At 41.2% G+C, this 25,805-nt stretch overlaps 2 protein-coding genes across 5 annotated transcripts in view; one reads left to right on the top strand and one right to left on the bottom strand.

Moving 5' to 3' along the window:
- Nucleotides 1-8,947, bottom strand: part of SYK (spleen associated tyrosine kinase) — a 79,620-nt gene extending 70,673 nt beyond the window's left edge. Inside the window, exon 1 of one of the 3 annotated variants that reach the window (XM_012472220.2) lies at nt 8,930-8,947. Coding sequence is in view for 1 of the 3 variants with exons in the window: in XM_064361581.1 (XP_064217651.1) it covers nt 809-830 (22 nt within the window). In the remaining 2 variants the exon portion in view is untranslated. Of the gene's footprint in view, nt 1-808; nt 974-8,929 lie in introns of those variants that run through there. The other 2 variants (XM_064361581.1, XM_064361580.1) reach the window with 2 other exon arrangements.
- A 12,138-nt stretch (nt 8,948-21,085) lies between these two features.
- LOC135268632 (clathrin light chain A-like) lies at nt 21,086-22,022 on the top strand. 2 transcript variants are annotated; one of them, XM_064361281.1, is made up of 2 exons: nt 21,086-21,316; nt 21,473-22,022. In XM_064361281.1, the coding sequence occupies exons 1-2, from the start codon at nt 21,086-21,088 to the stop codon at nt 21,740-21,742; spliced, it is 501 nt and encodes a 166-aa protein (XP_064217351.1). In that variant the 3' UTR covers nt 21,743-22,022. The 2 variants fall into 2 exon arrangements, with proteins under 2 accessions (XP_064217351.1, XP_064217350.1); XM_064361280.1 differs by having other exon boundaries at nt 21,086-22,022.
- Nucleotides 22,023-25,805: the final 3,783 nt, after the last annotated feature.

Here is a 25,805-nt window from a genome sequence, read left to right on the forward strand (position 1 = left end):
TGAAAAGACTCACTGCATATAAAAGCTATTGATGCTTTACAACAAGCATTGAAATTATATATATCTTACCATTTTTTCATTTATTTATATATTTTTTCATTATTACAGGGATTTGCTTAAAATTTTAAGAAATCATACTCATCAGTCTTGTGATGAGTATGATTATAAATTCATATATTTTATCAGATTTAGACAGGCCTCTTCATGATTATTTTAAAACTCACCTAAGTTTTCTTTTAACAGTTTTATGATTTCAATGCTGTATTTTTACTTTTTGTTCAGTTTGGAATTTATTTTGCTATAAAGAGCAAAGTTTTGTTTTTCTCCCAAACAATCTGCGGTTTTCCCAAGACCATTCATCCACGGCCCTGCGCCTCCCCCGACCGGTGTGGAAAGCCTCCCTTACCCTCACGCTTGCATGTTATCTGGGCCTGGGGCTCCACTCCCCACAGCAGCTTCTCCTTACAATGGTGTGGAGTTTGTCTCCCTTAACACCTTTATCGTACATTTCTTCCCGGAGTCTCGTAAGTCTCTCTCTCTCTAAGTTTTTGTAAATCTAAAGTGAAAGAAAGAAAACTAAGTTTTTGTAAATCTAACAGGGCGGCACATTGGGCTGCTCAAGCCGTCCAGTATATGGTGCTTTGTTATGAAAGCCCAATCTGACTGATACTCCAATTCCACCACAACAGACATTGACACAGCTTCCAGGGCATTCTTAGAAGAGATAAGCTCTGGCGAATACTTTACATATAAGTCTTTGCAGACACTGCTGGCTTCTTCGGGGATATCATCTCTCACAAATACTTGCCTTTCTGTCTTCCTTCTAGCATCAGTCCTTTTCCCCAGCTGCCAAGCTGCCTTTCCTTGACCAAATCATTGAAGTCCCACCCGCCTCCCCAACATTTCTATAACAGGAGAGAAAAGGAAATGAAATCTGTCCGCACCCCCACTTGTATTCCAAGCCTTCATGACACCTCGTACTTCCCCTCCCAACCCTCATGACAGCAACGCGGGCAGAAAGCAGCAGTTCTGCCTCATAGAGGGACAGCCACCGACAGGGAGGTCAGATGCAGGAACCACAGAGACACTCGCTGCTTGGGGCTTGGCGCTCACTTCACACGTGGCTCTAGTTCACTCTGGATAGTAAATTTATCTCTGTGGAAGGAAGGCATGCATAAAAGCTTCAGCTGTTCTCACATGAACCTCTCATTGGTTTGAGATTGTGTCTAATTCCTACTGTATGTGCTTACAATGCAAAAGCTACAAAGATCATAATAAGTTTTGTATAAACATTGGTAAAGAGTAAAATCGGCACGTCTAACACTGAGCCTGTGTCCTCCCTCTGCCTCTCCAGGCTGTCTTGAGCTGCTGACAGGACTGCAGACCTGTCCACCACTTAGGCTGGACAGCAGATCCTCTTTTACACCTTATTAGAGTAGCAAATAAGGATTCTGGTTCTGGATTAGACACGCCTAGGTTCAAGAGTTCTAATCCCAGCAGCATCACTTAGTAGTTGGACAAATCCCTTCGCCTTTCTGATCCCATTTCTAATCAGGTTGAATTAGATCCTACGCATATTTAAACAGGCTTCTAAGAAATCTATGAATTTGGACCCTCAGTGTCCTAATAAGCAGGACAGACTTCATGACAGAGCTACATGGCCACCGGAACCAATATGGGGAACCTAACACCGAGGCCTGCGATGCAGCCTGCTCTAGCCAGAGTCTCTCCGCTCGTCCTCACTGTGACTTCCTTCATGTAGCCATGACCATCAGCTGATTGGTGTTGCTAACAAAAAGGAAGTGGTGGCCTTCCACCCCAAGCATATGCACAGCTGTAAATGCAGAGAAGGGGAAGAAACAACATTAAAAACAATATTATGGAAAATGAAGTCATGGCATGCTGAGGAGCTGGGGAGATATTCTATGAGTAGCTTGACAACGAATGCTGTCCTTGGAAGGCATGAAGCAAGACAGGCTCACACTGATGGGGGCAATCACAGCCCCCAATGCAGGCAGGCAGCAGTGTGGGTGTTCAAGGTGGGAGAAGACCAGTGGTGGAGTGCCTTAGAAGTGACAGAGACCTAAGGGAGGAACAGGGAGGAGCAGGAGGAGACGGGAAGAGTAGATGCTCTCCAGCTCCAAGCAAGTGGCAGAAGCCCCTTGCAGGAAAGGATATGTGTGTGGCTTCATTTGAACAGGGAAGGCACGGCCACATCCACAAAGAACACTGGGCTCCTGCCACCCTCACACCACACACACCAGTTACAAGCCCATCCTGCCCAGTGCACATCCAGGTCTTGCCCTCGTCCTATCTTATGCGGGATAGGCTGCAAGAATGCAGCCTTAAAACACTAACACTTAGGGTACCTAAAAAAAGACCAGCACACACCTGGAAATGCCCAGTACATCAGGAAAGCTGACACCAGGAGAGAGAGGCACCAAGCATGCAAACAGATGACTTGATGCCTGAGGAGACAGGGGTAGTGGTGGACTCAAACAAGTAATAAAATACACAGGAACCTAATACATCACCTAACAAAATCCCAAAGAAGTAACTACATTCCTTGGAAATTAACCACGAAATAATCACAGGAACACCAAGTGGATGGACTGAAGAACAGGATGGAGAGGGATGAGGGACTTCCTTGAGATAAAGATTAACCTGATGGTTTCACGAAAACACAGTGCAAATGGCAAAGGAGAGGGGAAGAATGAAAAGAAAAAGTGCATTCCCTGCAGCCCTGTTTATAATATCAAAATTTAGAAAGACTTTGACATGCTATTCTGGACTGTCATAATAAAATATAATAATCACTGAATATGGAGACCTCCTGCACCCCAACATATTATTAATAAAGTTCTAGAGTGATAAAGGTATTAAGACATACACACCCCACTATTATATCTTCTGAAGATGTGCACATACACACATGAATCCACTTTAGAAAGGAGGAAAGATAGAAGAGAAGAGCCCCAACTGCTCTCCCACAGTGGGACTGGGGTTGGGGCTGGGACTGAGCTTGGAGGTTGAGAAGGGCTTTTCTGTTGCTCGCTGTATCTGAATCCTGTACTAAAGGATATGCACTCGTGTATCAGTTATGCAATTGGAAAGAGGATATGCAACTCTTCTAAAAGAAAATATTAGAAAGCTCTCCCATCTTGGAGGTCAGAGAAAATAACTTTGGCAATTTTAGTTGCTCGTCTGAAACCTGTCTGGATGTGCCCTCCCTCCAAGACTGCAGGGCAGATTCCCAGAGTCAACCCGCCTGGGAGAGGCTCTGACAGTTATGTCAGTTTTAACCACACATCAGGTACCTGGCACTGCAGGCACATCTCCATTAGGTATCACAGCGCAGCCCTCTGTGACTGCACCATTGACAAAGCCTTCGGGAATAGCTTACAAATAAAGAAGGGGTTTTGGACCCCATTGGGCCTCAGACCCTTACTCTCAACTACTATCTACAAAAATATTCAATAAATGTGACTTTGAGGCACTGTATCAACCAAATAATTTATATATTGTTAGCATTTAAGTTGAAAACGATCACAACATTCAGCCTCTACCAAGCAAAGCCTAAGGAGATTGTAAAGGAGCAGCAAGAGGTCACGCAGTGTTTCCCAAAGAGGCTACAGCAGAGCCGGTCCTGAAAGCCTAAGAAAAAAATGCACGGCAGGGTCACAGAAGCGTAGGACCACCGGCTGAGACTGGTCCTCTCGGAGAACCTCCGTGCATGTCACCTGCACAAAGGCTCGGAAGATGCCCATGATATTTATCCCTGCTTGCTGCACTTTATTCCATCCAGCATTTCTCACGCTTACTTGAGCAAGCTTCCCAGGGAATTCCACTTAGCGTTGCACAGTGTCCACTTCAGGAATCAATCAAGGAAATCGAGGAGAAGGCCAGCAATCTGCTCGCGGTCTCGTGGGATCTCCACGTCCCCCAAAATAAACATTCTCATCACTCAGATAATAAAATGGCAGGGTCGTACCAAATACAAAAGTGACATTGACACTGACGTAAAACATAGATGCTGTTAAAGTAGAGTTAAAATCATCTTTCATTAGTGATTCAGAATGCACCCTGATGGGAGAAATCATAGAAGTGCTATGCTGCAATAAATAAATAACCATAGAAATTAAAAGGTCTGGAGAAATGTTTTCAATAATGATGACAGTGGATTTACAACAGGTAAAATGTAGGTGAATGCTGATAAGAGGCATTGGTACAACAAAGGGTATGACAAACAATTTACAGACAACATATTTGGTCAACAAATATTCCCCATAAGGCCAGGCACAGTGGCTCATGCCTATAATCCCAGCACTTTGGGAGGCTGAGGCAAGAGGATTGCTCGAGCCCAGGAGTTCAAGACCACCCTGGGGAACATAGAGCCCATCTCTACCAAAAAAAAAAAAAAGATACACACCAAATACCACCCCAAATATTCTTCAGGTATTACTATATGTATAGTAAGACTGAAGTGCAACTGTTAGACTAGAACAAAAAGATGGAAGTTTCCAGAAAAAAAGAAAGAAAAATGGAACTGTGAGATTACATGGCATAGCTGACCCCGTAGAAAATTGTGTCAATTGGCACAGTACAAACTAAGAAAACACAAAAAGAAAGCAAGGGTTTGCCCCAGAAACAGCAAAAAGGGGAACAAGCAAGGAAATGAACTGATATGCCTTGCTTTAGCAGTGAACTCTATTTATATAACCATAATAAGTAAACACCAAATAATTTCTTAACCTCAAATGAGAGAATACTTATCCTGGAATGGTGTGGGAAGGAGTGGAAGGTGATGGTGGTACAGGACTGCCAAGTCCTCAATTCTCAGTGTCAACAAACACTGTCTAAAGTTAGTACACCAAAAATAAAATTGCAAATATGCCAATCATAAGGAAATAATGAGAATTCTAGAGGAAATAACTCAAAGCAGTACCAGAGGATGGGAAGAATGAAAAGAAGAAAGCATTACAAATGAAAATTAAGCAAAAAGAGAAATTAACTTAGGTCACACCAAACATTTTCATGTCAACTCAACAGGAACTGATAGATGTCATATTAATAAATTACCAGGTTGACCAAGGTAAAATAAGGATTTATCGGTTAAGACAAACCAATGGAGGGGAAAAATGAAAGGTCACATGTTGAACATTCAAATGCTACTTCTGGTCAGGCAAAGTATACCTAAGGAAAGCAATATTTAAACTAAATCTCTGCCCTTGGCCCTCCCCCTGTTGAATTTACATTCTCTCCCTAATTAACAGTATCCAGGTGGAGAGCCTCCCTCACCCGGGCTCCAGTTCAAGCAGCCTGCGTGGACCTGCAGCTTGCCTACGTGGTTTTCACTTGGGTCAAGATATCTCCCACTCTGTACCCAGCCTAGAAGTCCACTGTCTCCCCACACTTGTGCTCCCTTCCAGCACTCCAGGACAGCAGTGACTGCAAGCGCCTTTCCAGCTCAGAGCCAGGATCCCAGTTTCTGAGCTGGACACCTCTGAGCAGAGACAGGAAAGCTCATAGTACTCCTCAGTAATCTAGTCATCATCAGCTTAACTGTCTTTGCTTGTTCCACTACCATCTGCCTTTGGCCAGCTGCCAGAAATCAACACGTGGTTTCCCAGAAAGAAAAGAATCAAGGGAGTCATTTTTGATTTGTTAAACGTACTATAACCTAAACAAAATATTCTGATTTTGGGTATCTTTGGTCTTGGCTAAATTCAACTGTCTTTAAGATTCCAGTTTAACCACCTTTTAAGAGACGTAGGGCAAAACTTACACAATTGGATTCATAAAGGAAAAAAAATTCAAATGGATAAAAGCTAATATTTGGTCAGATAAAATCATAAGGAAATAGAAAATTTCCTGATAACATCATATCAAAATGAATTAACTTTCCTAAAATCCAGTCAGACTAGTTCTTAAAACATCTTCCCACAATCCTTCAGCAGAAAAACCTTTTTTCCTAGGGTTCAAATCCAACCTGTCTAAGCCTAAGTAGAAGAGGATCTGGCAATTTGATTACAGTCTCTCATTAGGAATCGGCCTTCTGATTTTAGTTCTTTAGAAGAAAAAGTAATGTTCAACGTGTAGACTTTTGAAACAAATTCTACCCCAAAGGCCTAAATTTTTGTTTTTTCTCCACTCAGTTACAGCTAAACCAGTCCAGAAGTTGTGGAAAATGTTAAAACCTGCAAAGCAAGAGTAGAAAAGTCACGGGGTAGTTGGAAAAAACATCTACACAGGGAAAGTTTAGAAAGTAAAAATTAGCCATCACTTAGGTGTAGATAACTGACACAAACCCAGCTGGTTGCAAAGTTAACAGGAAATAATATTTCTTCCATGGACAGACTGCAGCTGTAAAGGGTGACAGTAACCCCTTTTGTGAGTAACTTCTGCTCTCTTTCTCTAAAATCGTAGACTGTCAGAAACTCTGCTGTTTGAAATTATATTACAAAGATGAAACATCCACTCTTACTTGAAGGACTTTTATTTTGATCGATATGATTGAAAATTCAGTAAAATCTTGCTATTTTAGACTCCCTTAAGGGAGAGGAACTGCCCTTCTAATTACTGAAAGTGTGAAGTATTGAGCAATATGAATGCACTTTGCTTTCAAAAGTATACCATAGTTCAGTGGAGTCTAATACAGACTCAGTCCATCATCTCCAGCTCTAAAAAGCTCTGAAAAACAAGCCTTTTTTTTTTTTTTGGTAAATTTTAGAGAAGCTCTTGTAGTGATAACACCTGCTCTAAACAGACACATAGCTATTTATAGTCTTCATTTATTCCACTTAGTGAGAATATGCATGTTGTTAAATGTAAAAGTGCAGAAATATTAATGCATGGAATTACAGGATTCTCTCCAGACTATACTGGAATGGCAAGTAACCAGCAGCATCAACATGTGTGTTTACCTCCCTAAATTCTGAGCAGTCTTTCTCAATTCTAAAATTTAGATTCTATATTTTAATTCCAAATTCTGAAAAAGCTTGAATTCTAAAATACACTTTGGCACAAGCATGCTGGATAATAACCATGGGAAACAATGTGCTAAATAAGTGAAGTTCTACTAAGAAGCCTTCAGTTTAAAAAACAGAGTGATTAGACCTGCATTTAGAATATAAATAGGGGCCTAACAAAGATCAAGGTGAATCATTTCTCAAGAGCAAATCTAGCAATAAAATAATGTTTCTACCAATTTCATCTCTCAGGAAAGGTAAAGACCTAAAGTACACATCCAATCTTTATCCTAGCTTAAAGCATTCTGGTTATTAAGACTATTCTAAAATCCTATTTTATATTTCACTTCAAATACAGAGGCTTTTTAAAAAAATCTTCCCACAATCCCTCAGTAGAAAAAAATCTCTTTTTTCCTAGTGTTCAAATCCAACCTGTTCAAATCCAAGGAATAAGAGTAAAAGGATAAGACACAAATCAAGCAATTTGATTATAATCTCTCTTTCAAATACACTTCAAAGTGCACTTCAAATACAGGGGTAAGACAAATAAGTTTCTGTTTTAATGCAAGATTCTTCTAAATACATTAAAACAAAAGTGCCCTTCAGATAGAACAAAGTGATTTGATAAAAGAATTTTCACTGACAAAGATTTCTCACTTAAAACACTTAATAATTTACATGTATTTAAGCCTTTTAGCTCAAATGTAATTGTATCTATGCACTGCTCGGACTTTCACTGGGGAGAAGGACATCAATGTACTTAGTTGCATTCAATTAAAACGCTGCCTGTGTAAAGGCAATGAATTTGTCCCTACTAAGACGAAGTCAGATGCTAGAATCAATTCAATTTCTTCCAGGAACTCTAAGGGATTAAACGATTCCTTTTTTATTTTTTAATATGAAGAATCAGATATGGCATATCTCCAACTCCTTGTTTTACTACAGACTGCTCTGAAGGTTAAAAAAAGAAGAAGAAGAAGACGAAAAAGAAAAACTTCCAGTCAACAGTTCTACTTGAGTTCAACTGAATCTTCGGTAAGTCAGGCAAAACTCATTAAACATTTTGCAACAGCGTTTCCAACGTAAAAAAAGATTCAAACTCTCACTTCTCCAATTGTCTTTCTAGTCCTTGAACATTGAAACAAACCAAAGAATCGATCGCATTTGTATAGTTTTCAGGTGGGCTTAAGGTTTTGGAGCTATATTGCCAAAAACAAACAAAAACAAAACCAAAAAACAAAGAATCACCCCACCTCTAAACTCAAGTTTACATTTTACTACGTAAAACTTGCTTGCTCTCCAGATTCATTGGCTAAGTAAATTACTTGACAATGAAAATGTATTCACCAGAGTAATTATGCTAAATTTTAGTAGTGGTTCAGAAAGTTTGGTGTTTGATTGCAACTGCTGTTTCTTTCTGTAGTAAAACATTTGTCTTAGCTTATAAGACGTCTGGACATTTCTACATTGAGTCACTTTGATCAATACTGCGGCATTTCCCCATGGATTGGTGTAAATGGCCAAAGGACAATGTTCTAGCTCCAAGATCGAATTCCTGGCTCTGTGCCTCATCCCAGCCTCGCGTCTCCCCGGGCGGGGTCGAGACCGCACTTTCCGCGCTCCCTGCGGGCCTGGGAGCGCCGGGGTCCAGGGTCACTTTCCGCAGGTTTAGACCTCTGTCCCCTCCGCCCAGGCCCAGGCCCAGGCCCCTCTCTCCAGGCGCAGCTTTGGATCCCGAGCGCCAGCAGGTTCAGGAGCGAGGCTGGCGGAACCCACCGTATTTATTCACGTGGTTTCAGCACTTTTCCCTCCGTGGTGAAGGCCCTGCGGGCACCTGCCCGGTGTGACTGGGCACACGAGAAAGGCAGAACAAGAAAGGGCACGAACGCGGCGCGCGTCCCCCGAAACCCCCTCCGCTCACCAGAAAATTCGCACCGGGGAGAGGACGCGGCCACACGTACCTGCGCCAGGTGAGGCGAGGGCGGGCGCTTGGGCGCAGCCGGGGCTCAGCCAGGGCGCAGCGCGGGGCCGCCAGCTCCTCCTCGCTCTTCTGCCGCCGGGGTGGCCTTAGCCACCGGGCCGCGGCGCTTCCTCATTTTGGGCAACTTCCTTAACGCGCCCGGGCAGGCGGCCCGCACTTCCTCCCAATGTGGCGCCCCGCCGCCTGGCCCGCCCTGCTGACCGCGCCCGTGCGCCCGGAGCTGGGCGGACACGGGCTGGAGGGCTGGGCCGGCCCGGGGGATCCGCCCAGGCGGCGGCACCGGCAGAGGAATCCAGGTGCGGCGCGCCGCTCTCCTCCCGCCGGGCGAGGGCCCTTCGCAGGCAGGGAAAGTGGGACTGCCCGCGACCCGGACCGCAGCGGTTGCCCTCCTCCCCGCCAGCGCGGCGGCTTCTCTTACTGCCCAGGACCCACGAACACTCAGCGACCCTTTCCATTTGCCGTGCAGCGCCAGGGTAGAGACTCTACTGCAGGGCATAGTCCCTGGAAGGAGTATCTGGGTCACCAAGCCAACAGGCTCCAAGCCACCGTGCTGGAGCACTCAGGAGGCCGGGGCAGTGCTGAGAGGGGCCTCGTAGGTGAACAACAGACTTCACGGAGCACTAGTGGGCAGTGGAGCGCGCTGCTTCTGAGGGCTTATTACTAAAGACTGCTTTCTTCGTACCACGACGGCTCTGACGTCTACAACCAAATAAATTAAACGTAATCCTTTCCTATAGTCCTAAAAATGGTCTTGACATACCTGCCTGATAACCTTCTCTCAACTCATCCTCCTTTTCCTCTTGGACATTCCTCTTTAAAATGTTCCCACAAAAACGGTATCCAGACCTTTTTGATAAAACCGATTGGCAGTGTCTGTTTTAAAAAGCTTCACCCTGAACCAAAATGCGAGAAGCAAAATAAAATATGTATAATGTGCTGGATTGTAATTGCCATGGAGAAATTATAGGGGTGGGACTGTTTATACTTGATGGAGCCCTCAGCCTTTTCTGCATCCAGTGTTATTAGATTTTAATTCATTTTTGCAATTAATTTTTTAAACCTGTTAAAAGAAAACTTCAGCTAAATTAGATTTAAATCTTTTTTTTTTTTTTTTTGAGAAATGAATCATTTGGGAATGGGGCAGCTTCCAGAATCACAGCAGACTCCAGGGATGCCTCATGGTCAGAACAAATTTATAGACAAGAAAAAGAGGAAGATATGAACAGAAGTCAGAAGTGAGGTAGAGAAACAGCTGAATTGGTTACAAGCTGGTGTTTTCCTTATTTGAACACTTAGCAGTTTATGAGTTCTTGAAGTATGGCCGCTGGGATTGGCCAAGACTCAGCTGTTGTTACAGGCCCCATACTCCTACTAAGTTAGATTTTCAATCTTGTCTGCCTATTAAAGCTAGGTTACAGTTCGTCCACAAGGACTCAAATATAGAAGTATGGAATCCTTCTCAGGCCGTATTTAGTTTGCTTTAACAATTCCCCTTCTTTGGGTCATTTTCCCAATTCTGAGAGATTGACCCAAACTTTAGCATTGATGTCACTATCACCATTGTAAATGTATTTATATGGTCTTGAAACCCACTGGGAAACAGTAGAACAGTGGGTTTTGCAAGGAGGGAACAGGGAGTAGTTAGAGGGTAACTCCTTATACCGAAACATCCTGTTTGCAGGGAAAAACAAAGTTCTGGGCACATTTAGCACAAGCGACTCCATTTTGGTTTGGTTTGGTCTGTTGGGGACTAGTGCATGAGCTCAGTCCAAAACAATGGCCTCCCATAATTTTGTTTAACAAAATTCCCCTTTTGTTCAGGTTCTCACTTAAGTGAAAGTGTGGCCAAAACATGCTGAGGACAATCAGCATATCATTCATCGATTACGGTGTCCTCATGGTTGCATATTTCTTTCAGCTTTTGCTATTCCAGTTGAAGAAAGGCCATTTGGCATTCTAGAGATGGCTGTGTGCAAACATTTAAAACCTTTGAGAGAATACAGTGCACCAGAGAGACTACTATTGTGACTACCAGGAGGACAATACCAAGAGTTTACCCCTTACCCAGGATCCCCATAAACCAAACTACCTAAAATCGAACAGATCAAAGAATGAGCTAAAGAGTGTACCTACTTAACTAGGCAGACTTTTCATTTATCCCCTACAACTGAATCTGTATAATTCCCAATGTATTTATCCATAGACCACAAGTGCCAGTAGCCACATAGATACTTCTCTGTTTAGCCAATTCTACTATTTAGCACAACTTTCACAAGAGAATTTAAAATCTGTTTGTAACCATAGCCTTTACAGTAGAATCTGCTAAGGGCCTATCATGAGAGATACATTTCTAATCATTGCCTCTTTTCCTTCAAACCATGGTAAAAGAACCTAACAAATGATGCCTTTTTTTTTTTTTTTTTTTTGAGATGGAGTCTCACTCTGTTGCCCAGGCTGGAGTGCAGTGGTGTGGTCTCCACCCATTGCACTCTGCCTCCTGGGTTCAAGCAATTTTCCTGCCTCAGCATCCTGAGTATCTGGAATTACAGGTGCGCACCACCATGCCCAGCTAATGTTCGTATTTTTAGTGGAGATGTGGTTTCACCATATCGGCCAAGCTTGTCTCTAACTCCTGACTTCAGGTAATCCATCTGCTTTGGCCTCCCAAAGGTCTGGGATTACAGGCATGAGCCATATGCTCAGCCCCAATTTTTAATAAAACCTTATAGACAAGTCTATCAATCTTAATTAGTTTGACTATAAGGTGAAAGCTTCATAAACCTTTTGTAACCCTTTATAATTTTTGTGAAACAGCAGATTAGTGCTCCAAGAAAAACCTATTGTGCTTTTATTCTAATGTTCAATTTACAGAAAAACTTAATAATACCCCTTTAACTTTAGCCAATGTCCCCACAGAATTTCTTTTTATAAGATAAATTTGTTATGAACCTTCCACAACTTGTTCAAATCTTTAACTTTATCTTATCTAATTTAAAACAATCCTTTACCTGATAAACTAGGCAAAAATTTACATTCCCATGCCTTCTTATAATCTTTTACCAAAAACACATTTAACTTTTCTCACATACCTTGCATGTAAAACTATGTTTTCAGTAGTCTCAATCACATGTGATAATGGAAACTCTTAGCAACTTTTACTTTTGGTGCATAAACTCCCTTTCATGAATCCTTTCATGACTTAACACAGACCATCTCTGACATGCTTCAACTTTCTGACTTGTCCTAAACGTCCTTCTTTTTAAACAACCAGTTATTTTACTTTAGGCCAAGAATTTACCATACAAGATTATTTCTTCTATAAAATCTCTTTTCTTTATAACCTTCTTTGCATAGCTAGGGAGCATGGCTAATTCCACATGTCCCCAGGTCTTATCTAGAATTTAATGCTCCAAAATAGGTAAACTGAACAATTTTCAAAAGTCAAATAAGCAGTTAGCAAACCTAAATCTGACCTGCATAATTTAGACCAAATGTTTATATTTTGCCAATAATCTTTAAAGTGGTTTTTATTTCCCAAAGATTACATAAGTTATGTGAACTAAAAGATATTTCAGTTTTTATTTTTCTTTCAAAATATTTGATTTAAGCAATTATTTTTCCTTATGCCAATTAATTAGAGCTCTTTTATATAAACATCACACACATAACACATAAGTGATTACACACACAGATGTAACAAGATCCATTAGTTGCAATATTTTTTATTTACCAGTTTCTAAGTTTCTTAATTGGTTTCTGGCTTTAGGGTGGAGTCCTTTTAAATCTCTTATTACTTGAGTTTAGCCACACCAAACTGCCAATATTTCTGGCTTTTGAACTTTACCAAAGGTAACCTCCCAGATGCTAAGAGAAAGGAAAATTCAAGGTGGTTTGTGGGAGGAAAGAGAATCAACAAACATGCAGATACCAAACCAGAAAGGACTCATTCCCTTAACTGGGACTTGAATCCCAGCTGCCACTGTAAAAGGACAAAACTTTAGCTACTGAGTTACAGCACTGGGCAGTCTCCATTGCCCTTCCCAGGATTCTAGAGTAGGTAATTTTGAGCAAAGTCTTTAACCACTCAAGATAATTTTTAGAGCTAACTATGACACAAGCCCTAAAATTCCTATTCCCTGGGTGGAGACCAAGAGAAAGTACCGCCATGTGGTCATAAGGCCAACCTCCCAAAGACATAACTGACCAGTTTGCTGGGCCATCTTGAACAGTAGGCTCATAGGTGTCCCTAGGCCCTCATTTTATCCTAAGGTACTCCTCTTTATGACAGAAAGATACAGAAAGATGAATTCATAGCACAAAGTACGCCAGATTCACTAAAGCTTAAGACTAGCCTCAGAATTCTTTTTTGCGTTAATCAAAACTTTACAGAGGAGATAAGCAGTGGCTTTTATCATTTATTCAAACAGTTTGCACAGAGAGAGATAGAGGCCAGAAGTCTGACTGGTAAGAAATTCTCACCTTTTTGCTGGCATGCCAGGTTTCTGGGTTCCCTTTCCCTAGTGAGCAGCCCTAGTGACCCAGTTCACCATACCATAGCCCTGGGGGCCAAGCAGCAACTCTAAAGAAAATCTTTTTTTTTTTTTTTAAATACACTTTAGTTCACTGTCACTCACTTGGAACATTCCTCTATAAGTTATCTGTAGTAACATTTGCCATTTCTGTAAGACTCACTGCTTTCTGGGTCTCATGTATAAGCTGGAAGGAACTCAGTTTTCCAGAAATTAAGTACTCCATTTTTACCTAAAATATTGGCTTTGCTCTCAGGTTTCCTTGATTACTTTAGCCAGCAATTTTTCCTACCTAAGCATGCAAGAAAAATGAAACAAAGGGGGTAGAACACAAAAATCCCTGCGAATTTCCAAAAGCCAAATTTTACAACCCCTGCAATATTACCATTTACTACCTGTTTCTTTTTGACCCAGTCATATGTAAGAGGCCTCTAACTGAATCCAAGCCAGTTAATTACCAGATCAAATCCTATGCTAGATCCAGTCCAGTTTCTGTCATGATTTCCAAACCCAGTTTGGAACAGAAATTTGCTTGAAGAAACTTGGAGAGTTCAAAACACAAACCTATGGTAATCCAAAATTTGAGAGAGAAGTAATTACCACAATCCCAGCTGCTGTGAGAGATCAAAGGACACAAGCAGGTCCTGCAGGTACCTTGCTTGTTCACTCAGTGCTCCTAGGGGTTGTTAGAAGCTCTACTTTGGGCCCCACTTCTAACACCATCTATTAAAAGAAAATCTTCAGCTGAATTAAATTTAAGGCAGTTTAATTGAGCAATGAATGATTAATAAATTGGGCAGCGCCCAGAATCACAGCAGATTCAGAGACTTCAGGGATGCCTCATGGTCAGAACAAATTTATAGACAAAAAAAGGGAAGTGGTGTACAGAAATCGGAGGTGAGGTAGAGAAACAGCTGGACTGGTTACAGGTTAGCATTTGCCTTATTTGAACAGTTTGAACCCTCAGCAGTGTATGAGTGGTTGAAGTATGGCCACTGGAATTGGCCAAGACTCAGCTATTGTTACAGCCACAAACTCCTAAATTCATTTTTCAATCTTGTCTGCCTATTAAACTAGGTTACAGTTCATCCACAAAGACTCAAATATCAAATATGGAGTCCTTTTCAGGTCATACTTAAGTTGCTTTAACAAACCTAAACAGAAGATTTCTATTATGGTTATATTTGCTTATCATTGGACTTAATTTTGCTTCAATTAGCTGACAAAATAGCCATTGTTCCTGAGATGGAGGCTGCAGAATGTCTACAGGTGGTTTTCAGAGTTGGCAATATTGTTGGAGATGGGCACTGGGGGACCAGTGTATAAAAAGGCCTAAAGGCTGGGCATGGTGACTCACACCCATAATCCCAGCACTTTGCTAGTCTGAGGCAGTTGGATCATGAGGTCAGGAGTTCAAGACCAACTTGGCTAACATGGTGAAACCCCGTCTCTACTAAAAATACAAAAAATTAGCCAGGTGTGGTGGTGTGCATCTGTAATCCTAGCTACTCTGGAGGCTGAGGCAGGAGAATGGCTTGAACCCAGGAGGCAGAGGTTGTGGTGTGGGGATCACGCCACTGCACTCTAGCCTAGGCAAAAGAAAGACTCCATCTCAAAAAAAAAGTACATACATTTATTTTCTTATTCTGCTATGTTAATTTCAACATGTGAAGTCTCTTCATGGCTATTTATGTTATCTAAATGTTTCTACTGGTTCTTGCTCAGGGTGTTGCTTCTTTGTGCACTTGGTTATTGTCAGTTTGTTCTACTATGAAAGAATCTTTGAGGCTGGGTAATTTATAAAGAAAAGTGGTTGGTTTGTCCCCCAGGTCTGCAAACTATATGGCACCAGCATCTGCTTCTGGGGAAGGCTTCAGGCAACTTCCATACATGACAGAAGGCAAAGGGGAGCCCATGTATGCAGAGATAACATGGCCAGAGAGGGAGGAAGAGAGAGGGGAGGGAGGTGCCAAGGTCTTTTCAGCAACCAGTTCTCGAGAAAACCATCACAGCAAGAACTCTCATTCCCAGGGCAAGACAACAAACCATTCACAGGGGATCCATCCCCCAGGACCCAGACACCTCCCACCAGGCCCCACCTCCAACACTGGGGATCAAATTTCAACATGAGACTTGGCAGGGCCAAACAAACCACAGCCAAACCATAGCAGTTATATCTGACTATGAGCCATTAATTGTCCTTGAAAAATTTGTGGGGATTAGTTCAGGCTAGGAGGAAGGTATTTGAAGAGAATTTGCCTTTGCTTCTTTCAGATGTCTAGGGTAGAACTAGTCTTTGGACAATTGCAGGTAAATTCTTCACTTATGCTTTTTGGACCTTCTATGTGATATAAATTTGGGCTGTAAATTGGTGCACAATTTTGGTCAACTTGTACTTACAGTTTCTCAGGGGGGATTTTTTTTTCCTTTCCTTCTCTGCACTTCCTTTCACATTTTCAAATTCTTGAAATCTGCGTTTCTTGTACGCACGTCTTTCTCTTCCTTAGTTTGCTCCTTCATTTTGGTGACACAATCCCCTGCCCCCGGTAGTTCTGTGAGAAATCAAAGTAGATATTTTTAAGACCATTTATATCTAAAATATCGAACTTCAAGTTGATCGATGGCTTGGATTATATAGTATTCTAGTTTAGAAGTTTTGTTTTTCACAATTTTTAAGTCATTATTCTGTTATCTTCTTGCTTCAAGTCTTTTTTAATCTCTTATTTCTACTTTGACGGTCGTTAGATCTTCTATTTGTCTGCAGTGTTTTGAAATTAATGATATATGATAATAATATGAGGGCTACAGGACCAAATTGTTCTTTATTATCAGCATGATGCAAGCTTATTGTAAAATATTGAATTATTTTTTACTTACAAATCGCAAAATATGTATTTTATTTATGAGAAGTTTTCTTCAATTGTTTTGTTGATGATTTCTTTCCTTTCACTTTTCCATTTTGCCTTTCTGGAACTGTTATATTTGGCTGTTGGGCCTTTGTCTTTGTGGTATATTCTTATGGACTTTTCCTGTTATTTTTATAGTATACTATCTTAAAAATGGTATTGCTGAACCAAATGTTATGCACCTTTTAAATTTTTAAATGTAATTTTTTGTTTGTAAGCAAGCTGTAACAATTTGCACTTTACCTATGAGAAGTCTCACCTCTTCACACATTTCAAGAACTGAGCGTTTTTGTGATATGATGGATGAATGGGAACATCTCCATTTTCTGTTTGCATTTCTCATCCCATAGGGAGACTGAGTATCTTTTCATTCATTTTTGAACATTTTCAGTCCTCTTATAAATTTCTTGTTTATATCCTATGCTCATTTTCCTACTTGGTGGCTAATTGATTCCTTATCCATTTATAGGACATTCTTCATGTGAAAGGTACAATCTCTTATCATGCTTGTAGATGCATTCTGCATTTCCCTTTTTTTATTTTGGCTTTGTTATGCTATTGTATGACATATACAAGCTTTGGGTTTATACAATTAACTATATTTACAACAGTTCTGTTTTTCATATTTCTTTTTAAAAATGCCTATATGAAAATTGCTAAGAGAATAGATCTTAAGTGTTCTCAAAACACACACACACACACACACACACACACAACTATTTGAGGTAATGGATATGTTAAGTAGCTTGATTATGGTAATCACTTTACAAAGTGTATATATCAAAACATCACATTGTATTCCATAAACATATACAACTTTTATCTGTCTACTATGTTTCAATAAAGCTGAAAAAATTTAAAATAAAATAAACTTCAGCACTTAAACTTAACATTGCCTATAAAAATAAAACATTTTTAAAATGTCTTGCCCTCTCAGTCTCTTATATTTTATTCTAATATTTATATTCTATAACTTTTTTTATACTTAGATTTTTCCTCTGGGATTTATTTTAACTTTGTATGTAGCATGACATATGTAACTAACTTGGTTTTCTTCCAGATGGATACACATGATTATACCAATTTTAATAAACAATCCTTTTCCCACTAAATGGAAGTGCCAGTTTTCTCATACATTGATTGTAGTGCTTCATCATATATTGTACCTATTTTGAATTCTAATCTTTTTCTATTGACCAGTTTGCTTTTCTTTAGACCAAAAGCATAGTTTTAAATGGGAGAACATGTTGGAAAAAACACATCTGTTAAAGGACTGTTATCCACAATACACAAAGAGCTCTTATAATTCAAAAATAAGATAAACAATCTGATCAAAAAATGGACCAAACACCTTAAGAGACAGCTCACCAAAGAAGATATACAGATGGCAAATAAGTATATGAAAAGATGCTTCACATCATGTGTCATCAGGGAAATGCAAATGAAGACAGTGAGCTATCAGGATGACAAAAATCCAGAACACTGACTGCACTGAACACTAGTGAGGATGTGGAGCAATAGAAATTCTCATTCATTACTGCTGTGAATGCAAGATGCTACAGCCACTGTGGATGACAGTTTGGCAATTTCTTACCAGACTAAACATCCTCTTACTACATAATCCAGTAATTGTGCTTCTTGATATTTACCCAAATACCAATATAATACTGGCTGGACTCTGTCAAGTAGAGATCCCACACGCTGCATCTATGAATGCTCTCTAATTTCAGGGTGTTTTATTCTGTTGTTGTACTGCAGTGACATCAAGGTGGGCACATTGTTTCCCATTGAAACCTTATGTTCACACAAAAACCTGCACACAAATGTTTACACCAGCTTTATTTACTAAATTTATCGCCAAAACTTGGACACAGAAAAGATGTCATTTGGTAAGTGAATGGATATATAACCTGTGGTACATCAGTGTAACAGAATATTATTCCACACTAAAATGAAATGCACTACTAGCAAGTTATGAAAAGAAATGGATGAAACCTAAATTCATATTACTAAGTGAAAGAAGCCCTCTGAAAAGGCTACATGCTATACAATTTCAACAGGTGATATTCTGGAAAGAGCAAAGCTATCTGGACAGTAAAATGATCAGTGACTACCATGGGTTGGTGGGGAGGGCAGGATGAATAGAAGGAGCACAGAAGTTTTTTTAGGGCTGTGAAAGTACTCTGTATGATATTACAAGGGTGGACACACATCATTATACATTTGTTAAACGCCATACAATATACAACACCAAGAGGGAAGCTCAATGTAAACTATGGGCTTTGGGTGATTATAATGTGTCACAGTAGGTTCATCAATTGTAACAAAATGTAGCAGTCTGGTGGGACATGTTGATAATGGGGAAGGCTGTGCATGTGTGGGGTCAGTGGATACATGGGAAGCCTCTGCCCCTGCCTCTCATTTTTGCTGTGGATCTAAAACTGCTCTAAAAATAGTGTTTAATTTTAAAAATAGATTTTTTCTTGGTAGCAGTGGCAAGTATTCCTAATAGGCAATCCCTTAAATGAATGAAAGTACAAAGGAAATAGAAACATCCCAAATTCCAGACATAATCATCATTAACATTAGGTGACCATTATAAAATTCTCTTTCTATATGTATACATGACAACAGATATAAATGGGCATCATTTTAAATATAATACATTTATTACACATTTCATGTATATTAAATATGAGCATTAAATATGACATTTAATTCTACTTAAATTTAACAGAATAAAAAGTTCTGAAATGGAATCTAAAGAATCACTGATTTTATAGAAATCATTATTTGTTATAAATGTATCATTTCTGGCATGATCCCACTATGCTTAAATGAAAAGATAAATGAAGATAATAAGCAGTTTCAGTAATTTACTCTAAACCATAAGGATGTCTTAATTCAATATAATATAATAAATAATATTAATGTGAGATTGTGATTGATCATAAGATTTTCCTGGCTTGTTATTCTGAAATTCATTTATTATCTCTTCAAATTTTTACTCTTACAGCTTGTTTACGATTGATATAACTGAAAGCAATGTCAGCCACTGTTGCCAAATACAAGGATACAAATAATTTCTAATCATGGCTTAAAGTGAGAAGGACCTTTGTGCTAATGAAAATGTCAGTGAGGCTGTTAAGCGTATTTTATAGGAACTGTGGAAATTTCTATAAAATGTTGGGATAAATTTCTGATGTGATTGCAATACATAAATTTTAGGACATCTAGGGTTGATGATTCCTACAGAACAACTTGTCTAAAATGTTTTAACTCTTGACACAAACAGGTTTCATGCAATTCCGAATTTAACTTCAAATGTAACTGCAATGGCAACATTCCCTGTAGCTCCTGTAGGGCATGCAAGAAGCCCTAAGTGGCTCTGTGGTCTGTGTATAACTCGAAGGCCTGTTTTGCAACTTATGCTTGCATCTTCAATTACAGGGAAAAATTAATCCTAACATTGTCCTCTTCATCATGTTTTATCGGAAGCCCCTTATGGAAATGTGGCTTTTTCTGTTCAATGTGACAAACTTTAAATGCAATTTTTACTTCTAATACTATGAGTATTTGCTTTGCAATGTTGCAGCAATTTTTAAAACTACAGGTTCTAAATTCTTACAAGGAACCTCATAACTCTCCGACATGCATTCTTGCAATACCCATGTGTACACTTTTTGGTAATAAATTGCCGATCAGATTGATAGAGTGAACCCTGAAGATTCCTGCTCTAAGTCCGCTACTGCCCATGAATAATTCTCCCTTTGCCTACTGCCACTGTACCCACCAACAGCGTGGACCCAGATCCCAGCCCGGCCTGTGCCTTTGAGGCCCCACCATTCCCCTGGGGCAGATGTGCCCAGGCAACTGCTTGGTGCACACGCGGTCGCCATGTTCCTACGTCTGAGCCTGTGTGTGGAGGCATTTTCCCCAAGCAGAGCTTTTCACTCACGTGTATTCTCTAATGTCCATGCTTCACTTAAAAAACATGAGTTCAATGGTAGAAGCTTTAGTTAGTTCCAAAGAATCCCAGAGAATCATTAAGGCAACACGGGGACCCTCCCGAGAGCAGGACCCTGTTGTAAGTCTATGATGCTTGCACAATCTGTAAGCCCATGGAGCTGTCTCTGCCAACACTGAGCGTAGCGTTTTAGAGTTGCCACTGTGCAGTGGACTATTTGGACATCCATCTGAGATGCTATGTGGATTCCTGCGCAGCTCACTGTTTCTTCAACCACTATGGCCTTGCATGAAAAAGGGCTTATATAAAGGTGACTTTGAACTTTGCCACACTATCTTCATGGAGTTCTAGGCTTTCTCACACTTGTAGGATCATTACTAGTTTTCTCATTCCAGACACCTTGGTTCAAACATTGGCTAAGACGTGCTTACCATCAGTGCTCAGTCTAACTGCTGTTCCTTTGCAGCCACTTTGCACGCATTGTGCCTGAAACCACCTATACTGGGAACCTGGATTTCTAACAATAAATTTAAACCAAGAAATAGCCATTGCAGTCATACAGATGGGCAAAACAGTCCACTTCAGGGCTACTACAGTTCCGCTTCCCCCTTCTCCCTCCTCCCGCTAGTCCTCCTCAGCCAGTGGCCACCACAGCGGTGGGTGCCGGGCGTGGTGTCGGTGGGTTGGTTGGTTTGTCTCTCACCGTTGGTGTCCGTGCCGTTGAATTGCCCGCCATGGCTGAGCTGGATCCATTCGGCGCCCCTGCCGGCGCCCCTGGCGGTCCCGCGCTGGGGAACGGAGTCGCCGGCGCCGGCGAGGAAGACCCGGCCGCGGCCTTCTTGGTGCAGCAGGAGAGCGAGATTGCGGGCATCGAGAACGACGAGGCCTTCACCGTCCTGGACGGCGGCGCCCCCGGGCCCCAGCCGCACGGCGAACCGCCGGGAGGTCCGGATGCTGTTGATGGAGTAATGAATGGCGAATACTACCGGGAAAGTAATGGTCCAACAGACGGTTATGCAGCTATTTCACAAGTGGATCGACTGCAGTCAGAGCCTGAAAGTATCTGTAAATGGAGAGAAGAGCAAACAGAACGCTTGGACGCTCTTGATGCCAATTCTCAGAAGCAAGAAGCAGAGTGGAAAGAAAAGGCAATAAAGGAGCTCGAAAAGTGGTATGCGAGACAAGACGAGCAGCTACAGAAAACAAAAGCAAACAACAGGGCAGCAGAAGAAGCCTTTGTAAATGACATTGACGAGTCATCCCCAGGCACTGAGTGGCAACGGGTGGCCCGGCTGTGTGACTTTAACCCCAAGTCCAGCAAGCAGGCCAAAGACGTCTCCCGCATGCGCTCAGTGCTCATCTCCCTCAAGCAGGCCCCGCTGGTGCACTGAAGAGCCACCCTGTGGAAACACTACATCTGCAATATCTTAATCCTTCTCAGTGAAGCTCTTCACAGTCATTGGATTAATTATGTTGAGTTCTTTTGGACCAAACCTTTTTGTCTTTAGAATTGATCATTGTTTGTGATTGCATGTTTCCTTCAACTGTGTTCTCCCTGGCATTCAGGGAGGAGGGGGAGGAGGAAGAGAAAGGGAGGGAAGCCTCCCAACAGTAGCCTCAACCTGTGCTTTTGTGCATTATTCTGAGAATAAATTTCTGTTTCAAACTAAAAAAAAAAAAATGAGAGATACAAACATAAAATTATAAAGGTGAATTATATTTGTGCGTTTTACTGTCTACATGATAATTCTGCAAGCATCTTTGTTAACATATGCTCTGCTGCTAAAAAATTTCATTCCGCTTAATGGTAAATGTGATACTGTTGTCCAATATAAGCAAATCTATAAATTGAAGACAATAAAAATAAACATTTCCTCACATATATGTTTAGATATTTGGATGACTCTTTGGAACATATCTTCCTTAAATCAAAACAATGCATCTGAACATGAAGACTCATGCTGCGAAACTTGTTTCCGTGAGGATAAATGTAAGTCAGGGAAAAAACAGAATTAAAACCATAAACACCAAAGCACTGTCGTTTGAACCTGCTGCTATAGACTAGTTTACCATAATCTTCCTTCACAACAATATCTGGACTCTCTGCAGTAAGGACCTTGCCTTTGTTAGCATTTGATTAGATTTGTGGTAACATACAAATTCAATATCTAAGTCAGAACTTTAAAGCAGAAAGACCTCTTGTGATTATAGTCCAGCATTTCTAAGAGATAGTTCAGAGAGTGGGAAATGGTCATTGGACACAATGCTAACTAGTTCATTTTTTCCCATCATTTCATTTTGCAAGTGTTCAGGCACAGAAAAGCCATGGCTATGGCAGAGTGAACGCATACATGACCAGTACTCAGAACCTACCATTCACTTTATCACCCTTGCCTTGACTTACCGACTCATCCCTCCTTCCCTCTAGCCACCCACCAGGCCACTTCATTTTTTAATACATTTTAAAGTAAGTTACAGACATCAGTCCCCTTCACCCTAAATACTTTGGGGTACATATCATTGACTTGAGTTCAACATGTATCTATTCTGTGTTTTTTCTAGTTAAAGTTACAGAGAGGGAAATGCACAAATCTCAAGGGGATCTATGAATGAGTTTTGAAAAATTTGGTATACACCTGTATAACCAGATTCCCATCAAGATATAGAATGTTGCCATCACTCCTGAAAGTTCCCTTAGGCCTCCCCCGTGACTTCCAGCCGCCCCACTGATGGGGCCACTTTTCTGGCCTCCTTCATTATTGATTAGTGTTGTCCATGAATCAGGTCATTTCCATCTTTCTTCTATAACTGAATACACAGAATTTTACAGGCTTTGCTTTCAAACTAGTGAAATTTTAGTCTTTTATTAAATGTTCATTTATTTTTTAATACTTAAGGACAATTTCTAATGACAACCAAGAAAATACCTCCAGAAAAATGCCAAAGCAAATCTTTGATGTGTTCGAGCAAAGCACAGTCTCCTGAAGAGGCAGGTTTTGGCAAAAGGGAGAGGATCTCTTGCTTCTCTCAAGGTAGCCTGGCTGTTTAGGAGAGAGAAAATAGGCAAATTCATTTTGTGAATATCTTCTGTGGGAAAATCAAAACAACTCCATCTTCTCATTTATCCTGGGCTTGATTCTGTTTCCTTTTCTCACATCACTGGAAGGCAGAACATTTTCTCCCCACAGCTCTGCTTGAGGTCTTTTCTATTTTATTTTCGGAAGTTGCTTGCCAGAGACAAGGGGGTTCTCTGCAGGCTGCACAGTTTAATCAGCAAGAGCGAGGTGTTCCAGGATCCAGTGGCTTCTGAGGCCTCAGCTCCTGGAGAACACAGAGGACTTACTTTAGATCATTTCCAGCGGGCTGCCCTGGCAAGGCCAGAGATAGAAACGCAGCAAGTAAGCAGAAAAATACGAGTGCCCTCACCTCTCCCTCCTGTTTGTTTTGCTTGGCAGGTTGATTGGAAGTAGAACGTCAGGTCTACCAAAACCCAAAACTGTTGGCCTAGAGTACAGCTCCTAGTCCGATCAATGCTGAACTGCCATTGCTCTGCCATAAAGTACAAATATTGATTGACTTATTTACTCATTTATTCATTTACTTATTTATTCCAAATACTCATTGTCCCCCGAGCTCCCAAAATGGTCTTAACATTTTCTTTCTACCCACGATGCAAGCCTAAAAGTAGCCCCTGATGCCTTCCTTCCTCACTGCAGCCAACCTACTGCTGACATCTGCCTGCATGGCCTCTCTAGTACCGCTAGAATATGCTTACTTGTCTCTGTTTATTCATAAAATATAAGTAAATGAGTATATGTCCCAGGGGTTTACCAGGCAGCGAGTACACAGTATACACGAAGAAGAATAGGCTCATGCTCCCTGGAGATTACATTCTAGGAAGGAGAAAAACATGAACTGACAGGAGCAAACACTTGCGTACAATAAGTCCTCACTTAATGTCATCAGCTGGTTCTTAAAAACTGTGACTCTAAGCAAAACGACATACAACTAAACCAATTTTGCCATAAGCTAATTTATGTAAACAAGAGTTAAATTCCCATGCCACATTTCTAGTCACAAAAACATCATCACACTTCTAAATAAAGACCCAAACACTTGTAATATTAAACACTTAAATACATGTGAGCTATACATGCATTTAAGAAACATGAATAAAAACAAGATAATTTTTTATTCCATCTTTGGTGAATCAGCAAGGGATGACAGTGGCCGTGGTGGTCGGTTAAATCAAGCAATAAGAGTTTGCAAAGCAAAAATTGTCAGGAGCATCTCCTCCCACCACGCAGTTCAAAAGTAAGCAAGAACCAGTCTGGCAGGCCCGCTGAGCGTCTCGGTACGGCACCGTCTCGGTACGGCACCGTGGCGGTACGGCACCGTCTCCGTACGGTACCGTCGCGGTATGGTACCGCCTTGGTCCTTGCTGCATATCTTACCTGATGATCACAGATCTTGCACATTTTTATTTTACAATCATTTGTATTCATCCACTCATTCCTTTTCTCCAGCCCTCTTATTTTAATTTATGGTAGTGGGTGGCCATTGCCTGTCCCAGCAATGCAGGGTGAAAGGCGGGGCCTGCCCTGGACAGGATGCCATCTCATCATAGGGCACACTCGAACCCACCCACACCTGTTCACTCACACTGGGATGTGTGGACACGCCAATCCATCTAACAGATGTACTTTTGGGATGTGGGAGAAACCAGAGTGCTCCAAGAAAAACCACTTTCTCTGTGAGGAGAACTTGCAAATGCCACACATTAAGTGGCTCTTGAAAATCAGGAGCCACTTGTATTTCTTGTTTTTCTCATCAACGTTATAATGAAACCGTGTTGTTTGAGGACCTGCTGAATCAGATCACGTCAGGTGCTATGAATAAGAAATTCAAGACCAAAGGTCTGGCAACACCATGAGAAGAAGAGGGAGAAACAGTATGTAGAGTGGTCAAAGGTGAATACATTACTAAGATTGAATGATGAGAAAGAGACAGTCATGTGATGATTTGTTTGGGAATTTCGGGTACAGGGACTTGGCACTGACACCTCACCTTTACCTACCGTCATTCCCTCCCTAACCCCATTAGTGGCTCTACTGTGTCCTGTGCACTGATGCTCTGAAACGCAAGCCTGATTCCATCAGTTTCCAGGTCTTCCTGTCGTGCCTATCAAAACACCCAATGGCTCTGTGCTGCTGCTGCTCTTAGGGAAAAATGTCCTTACCCTGGAGGCACGTGACCCGCTGGTGCAGCACCAGCCCATGCCTTCTTCTCCAGCCATGCGTCCACACCCTTCCAGCCCCGTGGGCTGCTCAGCCTTCACAGCCATTGAACTTGCACAGGTGCTGTTTTTCCTGTGGTCAGAGGCCCTGTTCACCTCTGTTTTCCTAGTAAATCCAGGCTCATCCTTTAAATTCCAGATTACTCCTCATTACCTCA

Source organism: Aotus nancymaae, unplaced genomic scaffold (assembly GCF_030222135.1).
Source record: "Aotus nancymaae isolate 86718 unplaced genomic scaffold, 86718_ANA_hifiasm-v0.15.2.pri h1tg000041l, whole genome shotgun sequence".
Taxonomy (NCBI): domain Eukaryota; kingdom Metazoa; phylum Chordata; class Mammalia; order Primates; family Aotidae; genus Aotus; species Aotus nancymaae.